Source organism: Elaeis guineensis, chromosome 6 (genome assembly GCF_000442705.2).
Source record: "Elaeis guineensis isolate ETL-2024a chromosome 6, EG11, whole genome shotgun sequence".
Lineage (NCBI taxonomy): Eukaryota > Viridiplantae > Streptophyta > Magnoliopsida > Arecales > Arecaceae > Elaeis > Elaeis guineensis.
The window spans coordinates 110,941,006-110,952,128 of record NC_025998.2 but is presented as its reverse complement, the minus strand read 5'-3'; the positions used below and the strand labels follow the sequence as shown (position 1 = coordinate 110,952,128).

The 11,123-nt window shown below is 38.2% G+C and overlaps 1 protein-coding gene across 1 annotated transcript; it reads left to right on the top strand.

Annotated features, from left to right (window-relative positions):
* The first annotated feature begins 1,117 nt into the window (after positions 1-1,117).
* LOC105046802 (9-cis-epoxycarotenoid dioxygenase, chloroplastic) lies at positions 1,118-3,627 on the top strand. Its single transcript, XM_010925526.4, has one exon. It carries the CDS (start codon positions 1,281-1,283, stop codon positions 3,141-3,143), a length of 1,863 nt encoding a protein of 620 aa, XP_010923828.1. The 5' UTR covers positions 1,118-1,280; the 3' UTR covers positions 3,144-3,627.
* The last annotated feature ends 7,496 nt before the right edge of the window (positions 3,628-11,123 follow it).

Below are 11,123 nucleotides of genomic sequence, written 5' to 3'. Positions count from 1 at the left end.
ATTCATATTGGGTCGGGTTGTGTCATTGGTGGCCCGACCTAATGCCCATGTTTACAGGGCATGTAGGGATTGAATTTTGAAGGATTGCGGTGTAAACATGCTATTCTAGAATTAGAATGACAATAAGACTCTCACCAACCAAATGGTTGAAATGAAAATCATTCATTTTCATTCTCATTATAGAGTCCAACTCCCACAAATCAAACATGCTATGAAAGTATTCATATAGCTAGCATTGAAAAAGATACTTCATATGGGAGAAATTCTTGCCAAAAAAGGATGGCAAGTGAGCTCAAGGTGTGCTCTTTATGGTTCAAGATCGAAATATGTTACTCATTCATTAGATATCATGGGCATTTAGACTTCTATTATAATCCAATTGAATTTAAGAAGTAAGCTGATGAACTTTCATAATCTTTGAACTGAATGGAGTTGTAAGAAATTCTAAGTATAAATTAGGAGAGCAGAGGATCAACTTTTAGCCATCCTTTTTCATAAATTTGGCAGAAGAGGAACACAAGAACATTTCTTAATAGAAGTTGTCCTGTTTATTTAGTTCTTCAAAGGATTCTACAAACTCCTGTAAGTAGAAATCCTTGTGTTAAAAGAAAATGGACGAGAGCTATCAGATAGTCAAGTACTATGGCACAAGATGACTTGATTAGTGCACACATCTCCTTGAACCTTTCCCCCTTTTTACTCCTTGACTTATAATATTTTCTTCGCTTTCTTTTTATTAATCCTCTCTTATAGATATTTTTTATTTTCCTTACCTCTTATCTCATAATAAATTCCAATGGCTAATGCAGTTTTAGCATCGAGAATGTCAATTCTAGATAGTGGTTGTATCTAACGGACAATAGAGCAAAAGAAGAATCATCATTCTTTTGCGCGGAACATACAACCCGAACCCACCCCACCCCCTCTCTATAATTTTTTTAAAAGGAAAACATTTTAATTTGGCCACCTAGAAATCCATGTCAATCCCCATTTCCCCTTTCTGCAGATTCCACCACGTGGGCTTCTCTAAGGTGTCGATGTGGAGACCTCATTCATAACTCCATGATTTTGAGAGCCACCCCATCCCTTCCCCCGTCTCTATAAATACATTCCCACTCCCAATCCCCCTCTTCCCAACTCGAACCACTTCAAATCCTTTTTTTTAAAAATAAAAATCACCGACCTGCAATCCCTCCACTCCTCGAAGAACCTGAAGCAGACATATAGACAAACTTTCAAACACCCCTCCCTGCCTTCTTCTCCTCCTTGGAACACTAACCATGGCATGCCCAGCAGCTGCCAATCCAATCTATAGAGCCCACCAATCGAGTCCCCTCCTGGGCCTCAACCGCTCTAAATCCATCAAACAACGAAGAAAATCTCCCTCCTCCATCCATTGCTCCACCTCCTCCCATTCCCTCCTCAACCTCCCCACCCGCTCCTCCTCCTCCTCCTACCCCCCTTCTCCTTATGTCAAAGATGTGGGCTTGCCATCGCCGTCGTCGACGGCGACCATCACCAAGCCCTCCAGCAAACCCGATCAACGGAATTACCGCCGCGACGATGGCCAGACCGCCCGGCCCCACTGGAATTGGAACCTCCTCCAGCGGCTGGCTGCCACGGCGCTGGACACCGTCGAGGACGCCTTCATATCCAACGTGCTCGAGCGCCCGCACCCGCTGCCCAAGACCTCCGACCCCGCCGTCCAGATCGCCGGCAATTTCGCCCCCGTCGGCGAGCAGCCCCCCCACCACCACCTCCCCGTCTCCGGCAAGATCCCGCCGTTCATCAATGGAGTATACGTGCGGAACGGCGCCAACCCGCACTTCCAGCCGGTCGCCGGCCACCACTTCTTCGATGGGGATGGCATGGTCCACGCCGTCCACCTCCGCAATGGCGCCGCCAGCTATGCGTGCCGGTTCACCGAGACGGAGCGGCTCCGGCAGGAGCACGCCCTCGGGCGGCCTATCTTCCCCAAGGCCATCGGCGAGCTCCACGGCCATTCCGGCATCGCCCGCCTCCTCCTCTTCTACGCCCGCTCCCTCTTTGGCCTCGTCGACCCCTCCCACGGCACCGGCGTCGCCAACGCCGGACTCATCTACTTCCACGACCGCCTCCTCGCCATGTCGGAGGACGACCTCCCCTACCACGTCCGCATCACCCGCTCCGGCGACCTCGAGACCGTCGGACGCTACGACTTCGACGGCCAGCTCCGCTCCGCTATGATCGCCCACCCCAAGCTCGACCCCGTGTCCCGCGAGCTCTTCGCTCTCAGCTACGACGTCATCCAGAAGCCATACCTCAAGTACTTCCGCTTCTCCCCCGCCGGAGAGAAGTCACCGGACGTCGAGATCCCCCTCGACCAGCCGACCATGATGCATGACTTCGCCATCACCGAGAATTTCGTCGTCGTCCCCGACCAGCAGGTGGTCTTCAAGCTCCAGGAGATGATCCACGGCGGCTCACCGGTCGTCTACGACCGCACCAAGACCTCGCGGTTCGGAATCCTCCCCAAGCACGCCGCCGACGCGTCGGAGATGAAGTGGGTCGACGTCCCGGACTGCTTCTGCTTCCACCTCTGGAACGCCTGGGAGGAGCCCGGCACCGGCGAGGTCGTCGTCATCGGCTCCTGCATGACGCCGGCCGACTCCATATTCAACGAGAGCGATGAGAGCCTCAGGAGCGTGCTGTCGGAGATCCGGCTCGACCGGACCACCGGAAAATCCACCCGACGGCCCATTCTCGCCCCTGCCGACCAATTGAACCTCGAGGCCGGAATGGTGAACCGGAACAAGCTCGGCCGGAAGACCCGCTACGCTTACCTGGCCATCGCCGAGCCATGGCCCAAGGTGTCGGGCTTCGCCAAGGTCGACCTCTTCACCGGCGAGGTGGCCAAGTTCATGTTTGGCGAGGAGCGGTACGGCGGGGAGCCATACTTCGTGCCGAGGCACCCGTCGTCGCCGAGGGAGGACGACGGGTACGTCCTCACCTTCATGCACAATGAGAAGACGTCGGAGTCGGAGCTGCTCATCGTCAACGCCGCCGACATGCGCCTTGAGGCATCGGTGAAGCTGCCATCCAGAGTTCCTTACGGTTTCCATGGGACATTCATCAACTCAAAGGACCTGGAATCACAGGCATAGAAGAGGAGAGGAGCCAGTACTCCTCTTCCCCTATGCCTATCTTCATCCTTTTCTGAACAGGGGAGATCTTAGCAGAGGGATATGCTTCCCATAGAGGTCCCCGGAGTCTCCTCAGTTAGTTTATTCTATTTTCTTCCTTCCTACAGTTGGTAATAGTGAGAGAGTAGAGACCAGCGTGTAGCTTTGTTGGGGCTATAGTTAGGTTCCCCGAGCTCAGCTGGTCTCTGTTATTCTTTCCTCTATTTACTTTTCTTTATTTTTTTTATTTCTTTTTTTTTTGGCCCCCCTTAGCCTATAGATAGTGATACAGATCATGATGATAGCTTTGTTCCATAATAATTCTGTCCACCATCTTCTCGTGTCTGGGTATTGAGGGAAGGGGGTTCTTGTACTCCCATGTGTAGGCAAGCACGGGGCCCCCTCCCCTTGGTATCCTCTGTTGTGAATATTACTCAGATTATAATAATGTTGCACTTGGACACCATCACTCTCTCTCTCTCTCTCTCTGTGTGTGTGTGTGTGTGGGCGCGTGAGACTGTGTGTTTTGCCCCCGTTCCCCATTTCTCTCAGCTGTGCATATGGCCCAGTGAAACAGCAGGAGTGATGGTAATAAATTCTAAGGCTCTTAAGCAGGTGATAACTGCATCAATACGCACCATATCTCAATCCGGAACTCCCTTCCCCCTCTTCTCGTTAGCTATGGAGTTATGTGGAAGGAAGAGGGCTTATAATCAACCTAACCAAGGTTTAGATTGGGGAAGGATTTTTTTTTTTATTTCTGCACATGCTCTATGGAGGAAGGTGGGGTCCACCAAGTTTCAAAGGGTCAAGATGCTCTTCGCCAGAAAAATGGGAAATGCGGTCAAGGCACGTGGTGGTAGAGAGCCTGAAGAGGAAAATGGTTCATTTTTTTCGTTTTTTTGGACTCTGCAGTAAAAGAACTGTAAGTTTTTTAAAAAAAAAAAATGGCGTCTCCTTCTCCTCGACTACAGGGCTTTTTAGCTTTTGCATAGTGAGGAGAGAGAGAGAGTGTGACAGGGAGAAGGAAGGTAGGATATAACTTTTTCTGTGGAAGAAGAAGAGGCTGACGTTTTTGTCGGGGTTTTCGGGAACGACACAGCTCCTCCGTCGCCTTATTAAAAGGTTGTCCGTGACTCGCACACACCTGAACTCTGCATTCAAGCCAGGCATCGCAACTGGCTTAATCTTAATTGACAACAAATTCAAAATGAATATATACAAGGGTAAATTAAAAAAAATTTAAAAATAATTATCTATTTAAATTTTAAATAAAAATAACTATTTATTTAAAATATAATTTAAAAATAACTATCTAAATAGAAATAAAATAACGTAATTATTCTTACAATTATAAAATAATACTATACTATTATAAAGTAATACTATACTATTATAAAATTATACTGCATTATTTTAAAATAATATTATATTATTATAAAGTAATACTATAATAAAAAAAATACTACACTATGATAATATAATACTACTTTATTATAAAAAAAATACTGTACTAGTATAATACAATAAAGCAACACTGCATTAAAAAAAGAATACTACACTTATATAATATAATACTATCTTATTGTAAAGAAATACAGTATTAATATAATATAATAAAGCAATACTGTATTATTATAAAGTAATACTATACTAATATAATATAATACTATCTTATTGTAAAAGAATACTATACTATGATAATATAATACTACAATATTTTAAAGGATATAAGAGTATAAAGGTTATTACAGCCAAACATGAGTAGTTGCTTTTTATTTATGTTATATATATATATACATATATATATATATATATATATATATATATATATATATATATATATATATATATATATAATTTAGATCGATTCAATTTGATTCCAAGTCCGACTGGATTTTTCATCATCCGATCTGCATGGATCTCCATATAGCAAAACAAAAAATTATTGACTATTTTCTATATGAGACAAAAGCCCAAACAGGGGGGTTGAGTTTGTATTTATATATATATATATATATAAGATTTAGATCGATTCAATTTGATTCCAAGTCCGACTAGATTTTTCATCATCCGATCTGCATGGATCTCCATATAGCAAAACAAAAAATTATTGGCTATTTTCTATATGAGACAAATGCCCAAACAGGGAGGTTGAGTTTGTATTTATTTTGGAATATTTTTATTTATCGTCATAGAATTTATATTTATTATATTTCTTTTATTCGTGACTTATTTATATTTATTTTAGAAAGATTTATATTTATTCCGTAGGAAATTTGTGTTTATTCTATTTTAAGTTTATGTTTATCTTCTATTTTTATTGTTTATTACCGATCATTTTAGGCCTACCCCATAATAAACAATAAGAATAAAAAATGTTTGAATATAAATTTTTTTAAAAAAATATAAAAGAGTCAGATTCATGAATAAATAAAAATAGAATAAATATAAATACTCTAAAATAAACATAAAATTTACTGCAATAAATAGAAATACTTTAGAATAAATATAAACTCCATCTATATTAATAGTACGTGGTCTTTCTCCTATCTATATTAATGTTTTGCTTCTTTTTTTTCTATTTTTTAAAACCCAAATGGATGGATAAGTGTCTATTAAATTTTTATTTTGCTGGATGGAGATCCATCTAACCCCTACTTCACCCCAAGGTAAGTATGAAATGGGTACAGATAATGGCCTATCCAATCCAAACCTGACCAACTGCCATCCCTACTCTAATTCACACAATCCCACACCTATTGGAAGTCCACTGCTTGTCCTACTTACATTGAGATTCTATTCATAGTTCTATTCTATCCCACTTAGAATAGACATTCTTTATTCTATTTAGTTATTCCTTCTAAAATAATTAAAATTTTCTTTTAGTGAGTGTTAGTTTTTGAGAATCAAATATCCCACCCACATGATACTCTATCTAGAGAGACCATTGGCATCCACTTTAGATGTGCGAAGAAAGAGAAAGAGGGAGAAATATCCCTTTTGGTGAGACATGAGAGTTTTTTTGCATCACTCAATTTTTAATGAAATACTTTTCTCTTCTAAATTTTTGCTTCCAACATTTTTTTCTCTATTTTTTTGTGTTTGTTCTTGTTCTTGGGCCAATACAATTAATCTATTTCGGATAGCATGCTATTTTACTTGGTATCAGAGTTATAGTTTTAAAAATTGGTAGATCATGTGTTTGTGGCTTTATATGATATTAGAGCGAGACTGAAGAGTGGTCAAGTAGTTTATGACTTTGATTTATTTATTTAGAGTATAGTTTTTAAAGCGACGATTTGCTTGTTGTGAGTTCGTATGTTTGTAGGTCGATATAATTTAAGAGCTTCCAATGATTCACTATATAGTGGTACAAGTATATGGACTATTTGACCTTACCAACATTAATATGACTACCTTAACGACTGCTACTTCTCTTTGTAAATTGAACAATACATATTATTCAATATGGAAGTCTATTAATTAAGTCTTATTTAAAAGGATAAGTTTTATAGGATATCCTAGATAAGTCATAGATGATGCCAATACATACTCGTAACAATAAGAGTTGAAATTTGAAATTTAGAAAGATGACGTACATTATTCAAGTTTTAGTTGATAGAAAAAATTATCTTCAAATCCAAGATATAAAAAAACCAAAAAAAACAAAGGATATTTATACAGCCATTTACTCAAATTCTAGCATGATGAGACATTATAAATAAATATTACTTGAAGAGTGGATTCTGATTCTAAGCTTTCTCTAAAATATGGAAGAAGACTAAATAGTAGGAGGAGTTTGATCAGTTAGAGATTGGGATGTATAGAACAAAATTAAGAGCATAATAAAGCAGATCAATTTAGAGATTAATTAGGTCCAGAACAAAATCTAAAGTAGGAGGAGCTTGATCAAATAGATATTCTATCAAGTTCAAAAAAAATCTCATTTGAAAAATCAGTGGATTCTAAAATTGCTTTAAAAAAGTCAAAAGATACCACAATTGATCTAGACATAGAAATTCACATTGAAAAATCGAATCATGTAGAAGAGTCTTGTGTTGAAGCTATCAAAGATATGGCTATTTCTTATGAGGATTTAGTTAGCCATATGGATGAAAAGATGACTAATTTTGAAGCAATTTCAAAGATCAAGTAATGAAAGGATATGCTTGGTGGAGATGATTCATGTTATGCCTGGATATTCAATAAGGTCTTTGGAGTATCATTTCGTTTTAAAGCGACTCAAAAGTTTGAGTTATTAAAAGACTTAATGCAAGAGAATTTGACTTCATGTTCAGAAAAAGAGAGTTATATGTAGATATATGGAGCAACACAAGTGTGGCCATGCAAGTATGGTTAAAGTTTTATTATTGATTTAATTTATTTTTAAATAAAGGTCGATGTTCACAATTATTGCAACTAGCAATCTAATATTCATTTATGTAAGCTGGAGATTCCATGAAATCTTTGTATAGTGACTATAGAGCCAATGTGGAGAAGTATTGGAGGATATCATCAACTCCAGGATAAGCATCGAAAGAAACAAGGTAACAAAAAATTTATTGTCCGAGCTAATAAAAAGTTACGTTATTTAATCGTTAGTTCAATAAGTTGTTACATATTGTTGTTATTGTAGCAATGATGATAATGGCTACTATAACATTTCACGACATCAAGAAATTCAACATTGTCGACATGGACTTCGCAATTAGGAAGAGTGGTAGAAGTCCATTGCTTGTCCTACTTGTATTAGGATTCTATTACTAGCTTTATTCTATCTCATTTAGAATATATATTCTTTATTCTACTTAGTTATTCTTCTAAAATAATTTTATCTATTATGCTACGTTTGGTTGGGGTCATGAGAGGGTAGATAGATGAAATTGGATGAATGGATGGCTTCCATCTACTATTTGGTTTAAAAAGTTATAGGAAGGATAGATGAAAAAGATGGATTGTTCATCCACCTTAACCCACCTTTTTGCATTCTTCCAAATTGGGAGGATGAAGGAAGGATGGAGCATTGAAGGATGAACTTTTACATTGACAAAATTATCCCTCATTAATTTTTTTGATAAAAATATAATACTTCTTTATTTTTTCATTAATATTATTTATATATATTTTTATATATACTATTAATCATATACTATCAAATTTTATTAGTCATTGTTTTACTTTTAATATATAATTTTCATAATTATAATTAAATAATTAGATTATCTTCTATTTCTCAATTTATATTTATTATTTTTTAATTAACTATTTGTATAATATTAATTAACTATTTAAACTAAATTATAAATTTGTTAGTTATTTATATAATTAATTTATTAATAATTAATTTATGAAATCATGTATCAAATTAAATATTTATATACTTTTTAATATAATTATAGATTATAAAGATTATAAATTTATATATTATTTACTTTTTTTAGTATAAATAAGTATTATAAATTGATAATAATAATATTTTATTAAAAGATAGTTTAGTAAAATATTATAAAAATATCATCTATTATTCTTCTCATTTTTCCTATACCAAATAGATGAGAAAATCATTTCCATCCATCCTTCTATGTTTCACTAAACATATGAAAGAAAAATTCATCCATCATTTCTTTCATCCATCCATCCATCTTCATACCAAACAGAGAGTTAGTGTATGTTAAGCTTTTAAATTTAGGTAAGAATCAAATACCCCATCCATGTGATACCCTATTTAAAAGTATCTTTGGTGCCTCCTACAGACGTGCAGAGAGAATCTTCTTATATGACTTAATTTTTAAATAAAATATTTTCTCTCTCCTAAATTTTTTTTCTTCCAACATATTTTTTTCTATCTTTTTTTTTTACTGTTTGCTCTAAATGTTAAGCCCACGCAGTTAATCTACTTCAGATAGCATCTCATCTATACTCCCCCCCATCCCACCTCCAAAAAACACAAAACAAAAACAAACACACGCACACACACACACAAACGCACTATTGGGAAATCTGCCATCATTCCATCTTGAATCTTGTTCGATCTATAAACATGTGCAATCTCATCTCCAGCTGAGACTACTTGACAGATCTTATTACAATCATAATCTTCAATTAGACTAATCCATTGAACCAAATTATCTTATAATCTTTTGTCCATATAGATGACGTGTGATCTGAATCAAGTTTTGGCAGCAAGACAAGTACATCGCCATGGATAGCAGCGATCTTTGATTTGGATGGTGATCATAGCTTCTACCAAAATTACCTAGTTTCTTAAACACACGTCTCTTTACAACATCTATTCTCATCATACCTTTCTATTTGTCTTCTTTTTCCATGTCCATCTCCCAAACGAAATCCACCGGCCACTATTAATGACAGTGCACCTACCTTGACAAGCCCATCTTTGTTTGATACTCCCTCTAGTTACATAACAAGGATTTCATGCACATGCGCCCTTCTCTATCTCTCTAAATTCTCTGAAGGCAGTAGAACAGAAGAAATGAGTTTGCAAAGAAATAGAGAGAAGCTTATTTATGAATCCCCCATCACTCACCTGCATAGTTCAAGCCTCTATTATTACTTGCAACCAAGGAAACCATGGTTCAACAAAGCAAACAATGAAGAAAAACATGTAGATCTCCTATTACCAATTCAAAAGAATGTCGATATCCGCCTTCATTCAATCCATTGTGCCCTATCCTGACATTGTTGTATATCTTATAATATAACCGAGATGAGCATAAATCCTCGGGTTGCATTGCAGAGCACTGTACAGTGCTCAATGATCCTCGTTAGAAGACAAATAGCTATCAAACAAGACAGCTTATACGCGATATATGGTGCAACACTGTTGATAGCCGTCTATCTCTTGATGGCAGCTATCGAGCATTGCATATCTGCAATGCAAACCATGCACCATTTAGATGGCCAACATCAGGCACCATACTCTCTCCCATTGCAAAATGCAATGTGCCATTTCGACTTCACCAAGCTGGGGCAATGCCGGTCTACTTCCAAAACCCGATGATGAGAGATTTAATCTTTAGGTGCACCAAAGGGTGAGAGTACCATAAATACCTTCCTAAAACTATCATTTGCTATCATCATCACTGAGTATCGTCTCATCTCTCACCACCTTATTCTAGTTTGATGGCTATTATCGCATTGTCTATATTGGGAAGGTACGTCTTCCCTCCAAAGTTCCATTAATCACAGATGAAGCCGAATTCCATGGTCCCTAGGCAGGAGATACCACATAATAGGGACATCAAAGGTAAAGCATCCTACTGGTGTATGGTTTTCAATACTAGAAAAGGCTGCTTGCATGGACCACAGGACCGGTAGTTAACTACCGGCCGTGACAATATGGGGAACGGTTCCTCGATGTTGCTATTCCTTCTCTCATTGAGAGTGATCACTTTCTGAGAAGCTTGTTCATATCCATGGGGCCATGCTCTCTTTTTCAAAACCCTTCTTAGAATATCCTATGTAGGGAAGGTCCATGTTCCACTTAGAAAACAGGGCTCTTCCAGCATCTTACACATCAAGTTCAGGAACTAACACATTGAACGTGACCAAGAGCAAGCCACGGTGAGTCCTAATCAAGAGCTAAGATAATAAGAACAAGACAAGCCATTGGAACCATGCCATTGATGTTAAATTGATGGAATGGGCAAAGCCAATTGGGTTTCCATATCTAGGACACAAGAGGACATTAATATAGTAGCACATAGGATAAGTCAATGAGAACACATTCACAAGCAATTAACTTCCATTACCAAGCATTGCAAAACTAGACAATGGCACAAACAAGACAATGATTGATGAGTAAAGAATAAATGATACATGAAGCAACATAATACGTTTTCTCTGGATCTAGGTTTTAGAGTTGGAAAATGGTGTATTAAACTGTCAATTAAGACCGATAATTTGTTCAGAGTTAGGTATCAACATACGAAGTGCTGC

Coding starts and splice junctions, on each gene's coding strand:
- LOC105046802 (XM_010925526.4), top strand. CDS start 1,281: ATGGCATGCCCAGCAGCTGCCAATCCAATCTATAGAGCCCACCAATCG.